The sequence below is a fragment of the Passer montanus genome, unplaced genomic scaffold (genome assembly GCF_014805655.1).
Source record: "Passer montanus isolate IOZ18808 unplaced genomic scaffold, ASM1480565v1 scaffold44, whole genome shotgun sequence".
Taxonomy (NCBI): Eukaryota; Metazoa; Chordata; class Aves; order Passeriformes; family Passeridae; genus Passer; species Passer montanus.
The window spans coordinates 3,198,525-3,214,901 of record NW_024369262.1 but is presented as its reverse complement, the minus strand read 5'-3'; the positions used below and the strand labels follow the sequence as shown (position 1 = coordinate 3,214,901).

General features: G+C 40.8%; 1 protein-coding gene across 1 annotated transcript in view; it reads right to left on the bottom strand.

Annotated features, from left to right (window-relative positions):
* TAOK1 (TAO kinase 1) overlaps nt 1-16,377 on the bottom strand; it is a 69,379-nt gene that overhangs the window by 28,254 nt on the left and 24,748 nt on the right. Inside the window, exons 2-8 of the mRNA XM_039720517.1 lie at nt 12,423-12,649; nt 8,191-8,262; nt 5,243-5,344; nt 4,410-4,455; nt 3,414-3,510; nt 2,515-2,628; nt 1,661-1,752 (exon numbers count right to left, since the gene is read on the bottom strand). Coding sequence (XP_039576451.1) covers nt 1,661-1,752; nt 2,515-2,628; nt 3,414-3,510; nt 4,410-4,455; nt 5,243-5,344; nt 8,191-8,262; nt 12,423-12,554 — 655 coding nt within the window. The 5' untranslated portion in view covers nt 12,555-12,649. The remainder of the gene's footprint in view (nt 1-1,660; nt 1,753-2,514; nt 2,629-3,413; nt 3,511-4,409; nt 4,456-5,242; nt 5,345-8,190; nt 8,263-12,422; nt 12,650-16,377) is intronic.

The following is a 16,377-nucleotide window of genomic DNA, read 5'->3' as shown; positions in this document are numbered from 1 at the left end:
AAAAATATTGCTACTTTTCTTAGTCTGCTCAGTTCTGAGTTGAATAGTAGCACTGAACTATGGATCAGAGATCATGGTTCACTCATGGCTATGGCAGGATGGACTAAGCCCTACAAATTCCTCAGAATGGGTAGACTGAGGACTTAAGTGTTCCCTCAAATTCAGCACTTCACCTCCTCTAATCTGTCAGATAACTTGTTGCTGCTATCAAGGATCAGACAGATTATTCATTAAACTATTTTAACTGACTGTTCTCTCTACCTTTTTTTCTTCTTAGCTCATCTGAATAAAACAGAAATCTTCTGGAAACCCTGAAACTGAGCCCTCAATAAGACCATTTCTAAGACTAAGTAATAATTTGAGAAGACTACCAGACATCTCATTTCCCTGCTGTCTTCCCATGCTTACTCAAAGCAACACAAATGAGGCAGGCACACGGACCCAGCCCACACTGCTCTGCTGTCCTGACCTAGTCTCACCTCCCACCACGCCAGCAGCCGTAGACGAAGCCCAACACGCTTCATCCTGCAAGAACGCGGCGTGCAGGACTCCCGGGGGTGTGGTGGCCATGAGCTCACTGCATTCCTGCAGCCCTGCAGCCAGCCAAGTCTCCTTACTCCACTCAGAGCAGGATTCTGTCATGACAGTCACACCCCTTCAACTTGCTTTATATTGGCAACCAAAAAGAAAAAAAAAATCTAACAAACAAAATCTCTGCTCTGAAGAAAGGATCTATTTCACGTCCTGGAAGAAAATGAAGTTGACAGTTTGGAATGCCAGACAGCATTTTTAGCTAAACTGTGCAGTTCACATGGATTAGTGTGTTCCTGAGAGCTCTCACTGCCTGGCTGGGCTGCTCCTCCATGGAGGCTGGGTTGGAGCACGAGCAATCAGATCTGACAAGGATGGGAGGACAGCCTCAGGTGCATGGAGCAGTGGCGTGCATGGTGTGCTTCAGCCAGGGAGATTTTGTTCCAAGAAAACACAACGTGTTAAATTTAAACAGAATGCCATACTAACACTGTCCCTTCAAACTCACATCCTGCTTTAAGGGGTCTGTTCTAATGGTAACACTATCATTTCTTTAGGCTTTGAGTTTCAGGTTACCACCTCAAAATTGGATTTTTCATATCTTTTTGTTTAAGGAAAAAGAAAAATCTATTCCGAAGTGACAACACACTCTGAATACAGCTATGAAGTTGTCAACTTCTCCACAACTTCATCACTGCAGAATTTGTTAATGTATGTTAAATTTTCGCATAAACAATATTAACTTACAGCACTAAATGAATCTCCACTTCATTTAGAAGTGAACCATTAATGGTTCACTTCTAAAGCTGTTCAGCAATTCACTGTTTTTCAGCTCAGAAGTTAACTGCCTCTCCCACAGAATGTGAACACCCTTAGTGATATCACTTGGCCACTCTCTTTGTCTATATAACTCTTTTTCTTCAGGTAATGAAAACACCACTTCCATAAACATCAAACTGGAGACTTGGCCTGGAATTCTAGAAAGCACATTTCACTATTTTCTCTAAAACTCAGGGCCCAGAGAAACCAGGACAAGAAAGGGAGCACAGGTCTGCACTGTGATTCAACTGAATAAGTTCCAGGCATTAAGTAACAACATTTCAATTTTTTTTCAAAGGAAATAACTTACCTAACTCAATACAGGTAATTCCAAGAGACCAAACATCTACTTTGCCATCATACTGCCCTTCATCCATGGCTAAAATCACTTCTGGGGCCATCCTAAAAAAAGAAACTGGTACTCAAAATAGGCAGTTGAACACATTCTCTTCATCAGTATTAAAGAGGCTGTTTCCCTGATTTCAGCTACCATAAACAAATCATTCCCCAAGCTATCAGGCATGACCATGGGATACTGGGAACAAAGACCAGGCACCACACTGGTGCAGGCCTGCAGAGGCTGTGTGATGTTCTCCTGTGCTTTGTCCAGCTTTCCATTTGTGAGTATCACCACCTTCTCACCCTCCCACATTTCCAATAGTTTAGCTGGCTGACCAACTGTGGTGAAATAATTATAACATGCAGTTGAGTAAACACCACAGATTAGGTGCAAGACATCAAAAGCATACAAGGGATCTGCAAAGGGGTTGGTCAGTGAACCTGGCCTTTCCTATGAAAGAAGAAACACTTCAGTTATTTCAACAACCAGAGATGGTGAGAATACATGAATTGTTTAAACCACTGGGGGGAGTGATTAAAATATACTACAGATGATTCAATCCTACCTCTACCACTTTAGGTCAGTCTAAGCAGAACAGCAAATTATTTTTATTACTTTTTGTGAACTACAAACACAAGGATACACAGTTTCTTGGAACTCAGAGCCTGCTTACTATTGAAACTTTTTTTCTAACAAAGTCCATTTTATCATCACCACAATTGGAAGATTACAAAACTAGCTCCAATAAGCCCAAGTATATTAAATAGCCAATACATGATCCTTTCACTTCACAAAGCCAGAAATGAGTAAAACTCTTGGCTCACCAATATGGCGTCCCCACAAATGAGTTGGCAGGAGATGCTATGGAAGCAGACCCAAAGTCAGCAAGTTTCACCTGTCCTGGCTCTGTCAGCAGGATGTTCCCTGCCTTGATATCTCTGGTGATAGAACACAAGTGTCAGTGTTACTCCTCTACAAAGAAGAAAACTCTCTATTGGACAGACTATGAAACACACCAATATTCACATGTTCAAGCTGCAAAATATGCACATTTCCTCCAAACACAAACTCTTTAGCCATTAGGCTAATTCTTAAAGTGGCCCTTGATTCTGGATTCTTTTGTCTTACATGTTAGTCTTAATGTCTGTCTTAAAAATGAACTTTAAATGGCACAACAGGATAAACTTCACATACAGTTCAGCAAAACCTTCTGAATCAAGTACTTCCTTTATCAAAGTTTTTTAAAATTACTTAATAATGTAACTATTCAAATTCTTCATCCTACTAAAAGGCAGGAGCTACTTTAAACACAAAGAACATTTGCATCCCAAATTTACTGTGTGCTTTTCAACATGAGTGTTTGTGTAAAACTAATTTTTCAAGAATTAGTGCTCTCCCTGCCCCAGTATTCTTGGCCTTGCAATTCCTACAAACTCTCTGGGTGCACTTGCTATTCACAGCTTCAGGGACAATCAGCACTAGAAAGCTTAGCAGATTTGAAGGAATTCTGCAGAAATTATGAACACCAGCTGTAAGAGACAGTTCATGTACAGATACAGAGCTTGCTAGTTTTTAGACTACTATAAATCACTTGTTTGGGAGCATATGGATACTGTGAAAAGAAAATCTCTGCTTACAAAGTTGAATCTGGGATAGAGGGGATACAATCAACAAAACAAATTACATGTAAGTGTGTATGAGACAGCAAAATATAACTACTTACCTATGGATCATATTGTGAGAATGCAAGTATGCTAATCCCTGGAGAGCACCATGGGTAATTGCTGCTATTTCCACTTCTTGCAATGGCTTTTTATGAACTTAAGGGAAGAATTTATGTGAAATTCAATATTACAGAAAACAATACAGTTTGCAGCATGCAAGCCAGTACTGTTAGCAATGTAAACAGAAACACTAGAAGTTAATTTTCACTAGGTTCACTATGAGAAGCAAACGTAAAAATAGTTCACAGAGTACATTCTATAATCAAATGTAATCTTCTAACTGTAAACCAGCAGCTATTTACTACCAAAGAGACCACTCTCCAACCATAAACTACATTCCTGTCAGTTATGGGACCAGTCTCCCAAGAAACTACTTGAGACTCAATATCCAGTTTTCCATTAATGAAGTGAAACCCCAAACCTCAGAAATTTACAGCAATTCACACACAAATAAATTGTAGCAACACAGATGAGATTCTGGCAGCTCAGCTTTTGGTCCTGAAATGCTTCTGGCAAGGAAAGGAACAACTTACTGGCCACACATATCTCTTCAAAGCCAGTTCAGTATAAGAAGCCTGATAGAAAAATGACCATTTAATGAAAGCCCTCATCAAGCACAACCCTAACACTGCTGTAGTGCTATTCTAGTCAACAGGCCTACAGTTGTTAGTAAGCATTAAGATCAACAGCAAGGGCTTTCAGAATTAAATCTTGAACTGTCATGGCAGGAGAACCTAAAACTCAGAAGCAAACAAACAGTTGAATGACAACTTTAAAATAATATGAACCAAGGAGAAACTAAGCACATGGGAAAGCCAATATTCTACAGAAAAACCACTACAACTATGCAAGAATTTGATACACTGCTTCTATTCATACACACTCTGGTCCCAAACAAAACTATAAACTCAAGGAAAATTCTGTGATGCTGTAATCTCCTAGTTCAGTACTCTGCTTCTGACTTTTCATCAAATAAACATGTGTGACTCACTTACCTTCTAGTAAGTCTGATGCTGATCCTAAACAATATTCCATAACAAGCTGTTATAGGAAGAAATCAAAGTAGTTAGAAAATCTGTAATAGTAAACACATGTTTTTTAGACTTGTATGGAGAAATCTAGAACTAATTCCTGGAGCACAGATTTCAGGTTGCCATAACAAAGCAAATATTGCTTGTACCATAAACTCCATCCCAGCACTGCCACACTGACTCCTCCCACAAATACAGCTCTAACTGGAATTAAACATAACCCTCCTGTGTAAGATACCAAGCAACACCACTTGTAAGGAAGGCCAAAGCACATTCATAACCAGTTAGGTATTGTATTACATATCATATTTTATATGCACATACTTAACAGGAATGTTAAACTGCACTTAACAAGCTTATCAGAGTATTAAAGGGCTATTTAGGGATTTACTTAAGATTCTGTCCCAGCCAGATTTCAAAAAGAGAAACTAAAACTCTGCCCTATAGATTTATTGAAGCTAATTCACAACACAGTACTCAAACTATTAGTTCAATAATATGATTTCTTTAGTATATTGCACTACAAAACTTTATTAGTGATGGGTGTACATTATTTCAAATACTCAGTTTATCAAGCTAAATACACTAGAACAGCAACACTTAATCTAAGCACAAGGGAAAATTTCCTTAAATCTTGGATCCAAAAAGTACAGTTTGTTGAGCACCTGTAAGGCCCCTGGCTAAGCTCATCTCAGTCTGTACAACACCAGTGCTCAGGTGCCTCCCAAAATCCAGCTGGAGAGATTTCAAAGCACCTTGAACCACGGCAAGAGAAGAGCAGAGCAGCAGATGCTTACCCATGCTGTATGCTCCCGCAGATAGCAGCCTTTGTATTCTATACTGTTAGGGTGTTTTATTCTTTGGAGGAACTTGACTTCCTTAATAATATCCTGCCATTTCTGTAGGGAATAAAAGCAACAGAAAGACTTTTCAGAACTGTTACCTTTTTGTTGTTGTTGTTACTATGTAGTTTAATTATTTTAAGAGGCAAAACTATCTCAAGGTTCAAATCAAAGTAAGTTTGTATCACCACTATGATATTCACTGCTTAACTACTCAGCAGACCTACAAAATAAGTTCCTGATAAATTAGGCTGTATGCAAGGATCTCTCATCAATGTAATGCTTTATATTTATATGTGTGCACAGGATATACTAATTAAAAATATCTGAGCAAGTCCTCAAAAAAGAAGTGATCCTTTACTAAGGGATACCAATTCTGTTGTCAAATCAAACACACACCCCAGTCTGAAAGAGATGTGGGTGATAAGTGTCCTTCAGCAGGATCAGCTGCCTCTCTCAACTCCTGTTACTATAAAGACCTATCCCCACTAGTCACTGTATTACACTGGATGAGGCTCCCTTTATCAGCTGCCAACTATCTGAATACATTCTTGATAATGTTTCTCTATTACTAGTTTAATCTTTACAAGGGCCAATTTAAACGAGTTACCTACTAGATAAAGGAATGGTTCTACTGGAGAAAAAATATAAGCAGATAAACAAAGCCAGGTTTATATTAAGGGGAGCTCTGTTAGTGCAACTTTAAAAGTTCCAGTGTGTGCCTAGACACTGACATTGCTTCCCTTGGAGACCTCCAAGTCCCCCCATGTGCTGCACATCCACATCTCCTCAGGCAGGAAAGGCAAGAGTCTGAGAGTGCAACAGCAAAACTGCAACTACAGAAAGTACCTTCAAAACCAAGTGCAGTAGCTGAAACCATTTAAGTATGCAGCCATAAATGTAAGAGTGTTGACACTGCAAATGTTTTTGAGCAAGAGTATCAGTTCTGAAGTTAACCAGAGGGAGAGGAACCCAACACCAAGAGGCTCAAAGCTGGTTTCCAGGTCCTGTTAATCTCTCAGCACACTCTTCCTCACATGTTGGTATGTGGGTAGTACTCACAGAGGGACAAAGGGCCCATCTACCCCAAGGCTTTGGAAAACATGTGCCAAACCTCAATAACAACTTTAGGATTAGAGAAACACATGAAACCAGGGAACACAGAAGCTCACTACTGAGGCAGATGATTGACTACATTAAGCATTTCTCAACACCAGAATTGCTATGGAATGACACAGTGCAGCTATAACATAAACTCTCTCACTGACACTGGAGTGACTTAGCTGCCTTTACCTTCAGCCTCAAAGGCTGAAGCAATAAAAGCCAATCCAAGAAAGCACCATGCTAAACTTCTACACTGGGAAGAGAGAAGTGATGTATTATTCAAGAAGTATTCATGATTTCCTGCATAAAAAAAAGCTCCAAGATCACATTAAAAGAACAGTACTACATTTTTGAAAGGTTTTAAACCTATTCTTAGTATAAAATATGGCCTTATTTGAGAGAATAATTGTTCCCACCAATGATAAAATCTTATGAAACCAAATGATACCAGAATGCCCTTAATCAATTTTCTTTACATAGCCTCAATCATAACTCCAGTGAACTTCTGAACAAAACAAATAAATATGGACATAAAATAGAAAGTGTTTTAATCCTGGTCTTATTACTTTCTTCAAAATAAAGAAACATACGCATTGAAGACAAACAAAAGCTATTTCTGAAGCATGCACAGTTTGTTTCATTCATGTGAATAGAGTATTTATAGCTCACAGTAATTAAAACAGTAGGACAAGTAGCAAGTACAAATTATTCTTTCATCAGTACACAGTTAAACAAGTCACCGCAGCGACAAAACAGAAACAGGCACAGCAAATTTAACTCTGAAGCTAGAATTCAGGACTGCTGGAGAGACACTGCCACCTCTACCTCCTACACAGACACACACACACAGAGAGGAAGGAATAGTTCAGCTCCTTGGAGTGCAGATGATCAATACACAAAAGGCAGGCACAGAAAGCAATGAGCTGTTAGTCAACTCATCAGAGCAAGACTGCTGCTGAGACTGGAGGGAGGGAACCATAAATGCTCTGGACAACATGCTTATGAGAAATGGTTCTGCTGAAAAATCATGCCATGATTTGACAGATGTTATTTACCAGAAAAAACACCAAATTAGCTGCTCCTGTCTTCTTGGGATTTTCAGGAATCTGTATTAGCACTTAAACGTTTCAAGTAAAAAATCAGCTCTTGCTGCTAAGCATCCCAGGGAAAGGAGACACATCTGGGGTGGCCATGAAAACACTTAATGTCTAAATCTCAGAGGCCCACTTCTACAGACCTTTCTGCAAAGCCTGCCTTAATCCCTGGCTCTGGCAATTCTTCTGGAATTATGCTGCTGTTCAGATTTTCACACTCATTCATTCACCACTCCTTTGCCTTTGTTTCAGCTGCTCATGAGCACAGTCATTCCAGGGAGGGATAGGTTCTGCCTCACTACTTGGTACAAGCAAGGCTCCCTTGGAAGCTCTCACTACTGCATCCTTTCTTATCATTCCTTTGTCTTGTTTTTTTGGAAAGGTATTTAAAATGGAACATTTAAGGGCAGTAAGACACCAACATACAAACCATCATTTTACTCTTTTTTTTTCTGTCTACACATTTCTGTGGTCCCAAAAAGAGCCCTTTGTATCTGAAAGAAGAGAGTTCCACCTCTCCTTTCTCAGGAGCAGATTACACAGAAATACACTGAACAGTAAACTGATTTATTTTGCTTATACAGTACTCTTATTCATCTTTTATAGAAAATATTTCTCCTGCAGGAACCCAAGCTAACTAAAATCATCCCAATATAGTAATTATTTGCAATGATCAAGGTTTAATATACAACATGTTCTACATACCTCATTGGACTGCTTCCCACTATATGACATTTTCTTGATGGCCACCACTTCATTGGTGCGCACATCACGTGCCTGCAACAGGAGAACACAATCCATCAGTTCCCTCAGGCCCCAGCTTTCCACAAGATGCAAACCACACATAATCATCAAATAATCTCCATTCTTAGTTATCTTTTGCAGAGCATTAAACTAAAATATCTTCCAAGAGGTGTGACTGCTACAAGAATTAGAAATTTCCTTCCAAAGTGAAAGGAAGACAAGGTGTGACATTTTTCCAGGCTCAGCATCTACCAAGTCTCTGCAGGAGTCAAGCATTGTGACCTAAACTAAAAATCACAGCTAATAAAGGCAGCTCTGATTCAAGTAGAGGGGATTTTCCTTCCCTAAATCAACTCCTCTCCCTACCTAGGTCCATTCCACATGAAACAGAAGCAAGGCTCAGCCACCCAGTTCCACTGAAACCATATGGAAAGATGTCCCATGATGCACTGGAGACAGCCACCAGTGTCTGGAGCAGGTTTCTCCCCAGTGCTCCCAAAAATTAGCTTTTGTCAGTCCCATGATGCACTGGAGACAGCCACCAGTGTCTGGAGCAGGTTTCTCCCCAAAAATTAGCTTTTGTCTCTTAAAGGAAGGCAGATGATACAGAGAGACATGGCAGCAATCCAAGTGACCCTTCTTCAGATGAGACTTCTCAGTTTCATAGTATTGTTATTTACACTGCACCATAAATGTACATAGTTTTTCACACTTCAAAGGCAAACTTCCTGACTTCAGACAGCAACAATGCAAGGCAAGGACTAGACAAGAAGCTTTGTTTAATTCAGCACCAAAGCAAGGGCTCATTCTCCACAGCAGGAGAAGAGGCAGCACCTTGCAGGAAGGATGGCTCCAAATAAGACCCCAGATTTCCTCTGTTAGAGATTTCAGCAGCACAGGAGGGTGGTGGAGGAAAAGACCTCAGAGTCTCTCTGATAATAATAATCAACTTGGACATGAAGCCAAATGATATAAATCAGAATAATGTGCACCACAGCACTCACAGATGACTGATGAAAATGCTGATTTTTAATATATTTGTACTATCAAGCACAGCCTACCAGAACATGGATTAATGAAGTACTATGGCTCTGCCTTTTGTAAAAAGGTTTTTCAGTCATGTTTTAATTCTGCTGTTCATTAAAGAGATTCCCAGAACTCCCTGTCAGTCTTTATTTCAACTGGCTATGATAAGCTTGAACCAATACTATTTTTACTTTTCTTTCTGTTTGAGAGGATCCTCTCACTGTTAGTACCCGTAAAGTTGGGGGGGGGTGATTATTTTTGTTGTTTGAGACAAAAAAGTTAGAATAAAATTCTGACTGCTAGATCTTTACTGACTAAAGACAATCTCTGAAACATTCAACTGTGTGAAGAACTGCCAATAAAGCAGGGAAGCAAAATACTACAGTAAAGCAGAAGGAACCCAGCTCTAACAAAAGAGAGTGGGTTATTCTTCTGCTCCATCTGCAGTGTTCCAGTGTAGTAGGTTTCCTGTGTCAAGCAAAAGCTATTATTACACTGCAGAGCAGGGAGTAGGGTAAGGATAATACCAAAAATGATTCAGAGGTGCCAGACTTGCAGTTTCTAAGAAACTAAAACCATGAGGTGAACCAGCAAAATTCATATCAATTATAAAAGGAAAAAAAATAAAAGGAACTTTCTGCTATGAAGGATGCTACAGAAACAAAGAGACAGGAGTAAGATGAATATATTATCACCCATTGGTGGGATCACTGCTAAAAGGGAAGGAAGATGGGTACAACTATCAGTGAAACATGAAACTATTTTAAATAAGGTAGGGGAGATTTCAGGATTATATGGATTTTCTGTTGGGTAATTACCCCCACATTTATTTATCAACCACATTTTTGGGTGCAGGCTGTATGCCATGAAAGCTGCCTGCAGAGAGGATGCCTGGCATCAGAAAACCCAAGCAAACACCACCTGACAGAGTGTGCTGAACACCTACAGTCCTAGAGAGGGAGAACTGTCCTGGCTGACACCCCAGAAATATTAAAATCACAGAGTTGCATTTGCTTTTTTTAGTTTTTCTGTGATCTTGGATAGTTGAAAAACAGTTCCTAGACAAAAGCCAGGAGGATGTGCAAGGCCAGCTCCCTCTAACCATCCAAATGAGCAAGGATTGTTTCATGGCAGACATTTATGCATATATATCCTGCTTTCCTCCAAAAACTCCACACAAAGGATCAACATCTGGGGACCAGAGTAGCTTCAGCATTGATACAGGCAAAGTATGCACAAAGAAGTGGATATGTCACTGGGTTCAGTAATATCACTTAAAGCAGTTACTAACTATAATCCAATATTATGTTAATTAGAGCAAGTTTAATTGTTTGCAGTAGCAGAATCAAAATTTTGTTAAGAAAGTTAAGAAGTTTTATTTCTAGCTTTACAGAGGAATAAAGTACCCAAGAGACACTCCCCTATGTTTTAGTTCTTCATGCTTATTTAATTAATATTAAATTTCCCTCTCTCTGTTGTCTCTCTGATCTTTTGGGCTTCTGTTTGAAGGATGGGGCACATTGCATGGAACAATTTCAGCTTCAACATCTCAGAACCATTAGGAGTAAAAAAGACACAACATAAAACTTACAGGTTTAAACTTCCTAACACAGAAACAGCAATGGAGTGTCTTATCAGAAACCCTCTCTTGACAGAAATGAAACCCCTACATGGGCTGGGGTGGTGTGATGCACTGCTTAGACTTGTCTTTATGGAAGTGCCAAATCAGAGGTACTTTCTGACAAAGAAGCACAATCCAAATGCCAGCAAGTAATTGCACTCTATAGTGAGTAAATACCGATCTATAATGAACTGGTGATTTAAAATGGTGGGGGGAAAAGAGAAAGAATGGCTAGAAATTAATGGCCTGCGAGTTGCAATTGCTTTGGAGATGGAGCTGGTAATGGGCCATCAGCCCATACCACAAGGACAAAGTTCAGGCAGGCTACAGATACCCCATGGCAGCTTGCTGCTGGAGTTTGGGAATGCTCGCTTCCAGCTCACAGGCTCTCTGCAGCTGCAGTATGGCTTTCCACAGCTGTGTGGTCCATGCATGCCTCTGAAAGATAATGTTCCAAAAAAATTCCATAATATTTCTTCAATAATATTTCACATAGCAGGAAGACAGATTTGTCACTTCCCTGCCTTGATATTCACTCTTTAAGCAAAGTGAGTAAATGAGGTGAACTTAAGGCCACAGGTGAGTATTGTTTCGTTAGAAAACACTTCCTCCCCCAGATCTGTTCCCAGACAGTGGTGGCTCATAGTTTTAAGCAAGGAACAAAATTAAGAAGCCTTTCCTAATTAGTTCATCTGTGCTGCATTAAATTTGTGCTGGAAGGTTCCCAACATGGTCTGCTGCAATTATTAACACTGAATAGGCATCTCATAAAATAGTGACACAAATGGCTTTCTGAAGGAAAATTGGCAGGTTTGGCCACACCTCCTATAATTATAAACGTGAAAAGGTTTTTTGAGGAAAGTGTTTTTTAATGAAGGCCCCACAATATTTGGTTAACACACAGCAAGCTGCACTGAGGTTGCCATGAGGATCCTGTTCATGTCAGGTAAGTATTATGCAGATGGATACTGGGATTCTTGCCTGCAGTAGGAATGGATGTGACAGGACAAATGACAAGAAAAGCACCAACAATCAGGTGTCAAACATAAAGAATGGCTTTAAGGGAGCCTCGGGGTATGCACAAAGGGGAAGAGAACTCAATTTCTCTCAAGGAACAAGAGGTGATAAGGAGATGATCAGACCAAGAGAAGTGGTCTGATCAAGACCAAGTGACTGCCAGTCAGAACTGATGGAACAGAAGTCCACGTTTTAATTTGCACATAAATCCCTGCTTGCAACATAATGATGCACCTAAAGGGCAAGGACCAAGTTTCCAGGGTTTTTTTTGTATGCAAACATCTTGCAGAGACTGCAAGGGTGTGATTGAGACCATACAGACACACAAGATAGTATGCAAACATCTTGCAGAGACTGCAAGGGTGTGAAAGGATTGAGACCATACAGACACACAAGATAACATCTCTGCCCCAAACACCACACACAAAAAAAGTCATAGTAGTTTCTTTTCCTCATTACGCTCAAAAAAGTCTACACCCACAGTTTAAAAGAAACACAGCTAAAATTCACAAGTCACGGTGCTACTTACAAAATAAACTGCTCCGAAGCTTCCATGGCCAATCTCTCGGAGATCTGTGAAGAGCTTTTCTGGATCTTCTTTGAAGAAGAGCTCTGCAATTTCGGGGTCCTTCAGGCTGCCCGCTCGGCTGGTTGATGGCATCCTGCTGGGCAGTCAGCCGACCGACTATCTGGGTTTAAAGTGCTGCTTCAACCCTTGGCTCATCTGTATGAATGGAGCCTCTTCAGCATGGATTACTGCAAGAAAAAGATTGCAATCCTTCACTGATTATCCTCTGCTCAAAGAGCCCCAAACAAGCCACAGCAAAGCAGCTTCCACTTCCTCCAGAGCAAGCAGCCCTGGTGCGTGAAGCAACACACCCTGTGTGCTGGGATAATGTCACAGCCCCACTGTGACACCAGTCAAGCACTTCATCTAGGACAGAAACCAAAATCAAAACACAAAATGAGGCGCATTCCATGCTCCAGCATCTGCTCGATCACCTGCAGAGCAGTCAGAGAATCTCTGACCTACAGCGACAACCAGTTCATCACCAGTGAGTCCACATTACCCTGACACCCTCCCTCTGAAGAGTTACACCCACTGTCCTAAAAAAATGGTTTGTATTTTGTGATATCTACCACAAAGTGCCTGTTCCTCAAAGGTTTACTTGCCATCCCTTCCTCCAGAGAAACAGCTTCCAGGACAGGAGATACCCGATTCCACACCCGCTGCTCCTCCTTCTGCTCTGCTTCAGCAGAGGCACACACACACTGAAACTGTGATTGGCACATGAGACAATGGACAATAGGCCACTGGCAAACACTTTCTTCAGAGGAACTTGCAACTTCAGACACAACTGGGAATGTATAAAATTCTTTCTGTCTGCACCATGAGTTCACTTTCATTTACTACAAGCTTTGTGTCTTGGAATCTATCCAAAATAAAAGTATACTGTTAAGTTGTGCTAAAATCTTACTATATCTTTATAACAGGTGATGCCAAAAAAACACTACAAATAAAAAGCCCTTTTATTTTCCTCTTAAAGGGAGGTATTAGGATTTCCTATCAAATCCCTGAAAATTATCACTAATAAAAACAATTCTGTCACTGGCAAACAGTTAATCACACATCTCGCTTCTTTCCAAAAAAATCTGTCTGGACAAGACTTGTGCTTTTTTTATTTCCATTTGATATCTCAATTTTTTTTTTTTTTAAGTTGGAGGTTTATTTCCATTATGAAGTTGTGAAAGACAACAAGCCTGAGTTTAAACAACACATCAGAAGGCCCTGTCCACTTCTCCTCCCTTTCTGGACACTACAAACTCCACCTTTTTCCAAGCCTCTAGACCATCAATGAATCATTTGTTTTCCAGTCCCTGCAGAGCAGTTCCTGCAAGGATGGAAAAAGACATATTCCTGCATGTTTGTGCTCAGAGGTTCTCTTCTCTGGAGAGTTGCAGCATGTGCAAGTCCCACAGCCTGCCTTCTCTTGTTGGAGACCTCCCAAACACAACTGAGATGTACCTGGCTGTAAACTCCACAGGAGTCTCCAGTTTTTCTGAGGAAGACATGCATGGGAGAGAGAAAGCACAGAAGGGAAGTAAAATCCAGTATTTTCCTCCAAGCAGTCAGCATTCAGAGATTTATAATGCAACCCAGAATGTGTTTCCATGATAGCCTGCTCTCAGGGGATAAGGAAAAGCTGACACTGAAATCCCAGTGGTGGACCAAGCAGAAGAACATATACACACATACAGAAAATATGCAGCTGCTCACAGCTCTGCCACACTGCACTGCTGAGCACTCACACATTTCCTCTGCTGCAGGATCACTGCAGGAGCCTTGGAAGAGCCAGCATCTGCACACAGCTGCCAGGGAGGCCGAGTGGGATGCACAGGAACGGGACTGTGATATCCCCACCTTCCCTTGCGTAACACCCTAACTAATACCGTGTGGGAAGGGAAATAATTAGCTCTAGCTCAGCCCATACCTGAAGCACACTACATTTATGAAAGCTGGAGGAAAAGTGGGGTTTTGTTATTTTTCCTTCTTTTTCACATATCAACAATATTCCACTTGATTCCAGCTCTAGCAAGCCACATAACACTGAAAGACAACTGTTTCACATTTACAGCCCCCAACAAAACAATAGACAAAAAGCATGTCAGAAAAGCAAGAGAAAGGAGCTGGGGGAAGGGAGCTGATAACCAGAGCACACTCAGTATTATTGAAGGAATGTTTCTTGGATCGACGGTAATGATGTCATGTTCCATCTTTTAAGAAGCATCAGATTCTTACAAAAAGGACATTGTTGTTCAAAAGCAACTGCTGCAATCCCAGAATGCCCTTTTCCCTACATCTGTTAGTCAGAGGGGCTAGGCTTGGATAAACCTGCTAATATGGCCAAAAGTCACATGTCCCCGTGAGCGAGCGTGCGTGTGAGAGCCAGCGCGAGGGGAAAACCCTGAGATGGATTACAGCCTTCTCCCCCTCCCCAGCGACCCCCCATGCCAAACCAGCCACCAGACTCACTCTTGGCGTCCTTTCTGAGCATGCCTCTGAAATGTCATCAACAGGAACATTTCTTCCTGCAGCTGAAACTCCTACCAGGCCCATTGACAACACACACAGGCGTGGGATGGGACAGAGCAGAACTCCTCACCTACCGTGATACACCTTGAAATACACTTTTCCCCCTTTATTCTTGAGAACATCAAGGAAAATTTCATTATCTTTATCCTTGGAAATAATTGCTGCTTTGAAATGCATGAGAAAAAAAACTATTAAGTATTAAAATCTATTTAACAGAACAGTCGCAAACGTGTACATGACACTGTGCTTATCATTTGATCTCCTCAGATGGAGCAGTAAAAATGCATTAATGTAAATTCCATCCATAAGAAAGCTTTACACAGTCTCGCTTAATGAAGTGCTCCCATTTTTATGGATGCTACAATATTAAATTCCCTCTTCTTTTTACTCAGACAACAGGCACTGCCTGCCAAAGCCCAGCAGTGCCAGCAGCAGAGCTCTGCCTCCTGCCTTGCAGTAATGACACCTGAATGCTGTGGGGAAATGGAAAGCAGGAGAAGTGGCACACAAAGCAGCCATTGCATTATTTTAAGTGTATTAAAAATACAGGCGAGACTTAGGATTAATACAAAAAAATCAGCCCTACAACTAAACTGCCCTGAAAATTAAATCACATACCAGTAGGCAGCTGGTTTTCTGAAGTACAGTCAAGTTGCACTTGGGTATTTTACATTCTTCCACCAGTGAAGTCTATTCACTACAGGATTTTTTGATTGGTGCAGCTATACTGTTAAATACAATTGTTCCCAGTGGATGGGACTGATCATCTCACTTTAAATCAGATCAGGTGGCTGGATCCTGCCTCTGGCCAAGGGACAGGCACTGCAAACAGGATATGGCACCCTCCAACTTTGTGTGATTACCTGCATGCCACCTTGCAGGCTGCTAAAATTAGAAAAAATAAACCCACATTTTTCCCTAAGTGTCACTCATACGAAAAGAAAATATTGCACTGCATAAACACAACTACCAGGACTTCACTCTTAACCAATCGGGTGGTGTAGGAACATGAGAAAGATTCAAAGCAAACCAGGGAATGACCAAGGCACAGGACTGGCCCAGCTCTATTTCCACATAGTCTGAACTCACTACACTTAGTGGTTACCATTACTGGTGTAAATGACACTGACTACAGGCCAAAATGTTTTATCAAATTACTTTCATCTGAACAACTATCAGTTAGCAGAAACCGCATGCACACATCCACAAAAGTCTATGAATCGATAAGATGTTGCATCCCTGTAATTATGGCTATATTAAAGGTACACACACACACCCCTTGAACCTCTGACACAAGAAAACTGAAGATGAGGACGGGATAAGACGTGTTCTCTTTGGAGTTTTCTGCCTCCTGCCATGTCATCTCAAGCTCAAGTTAAGACCCACCCCT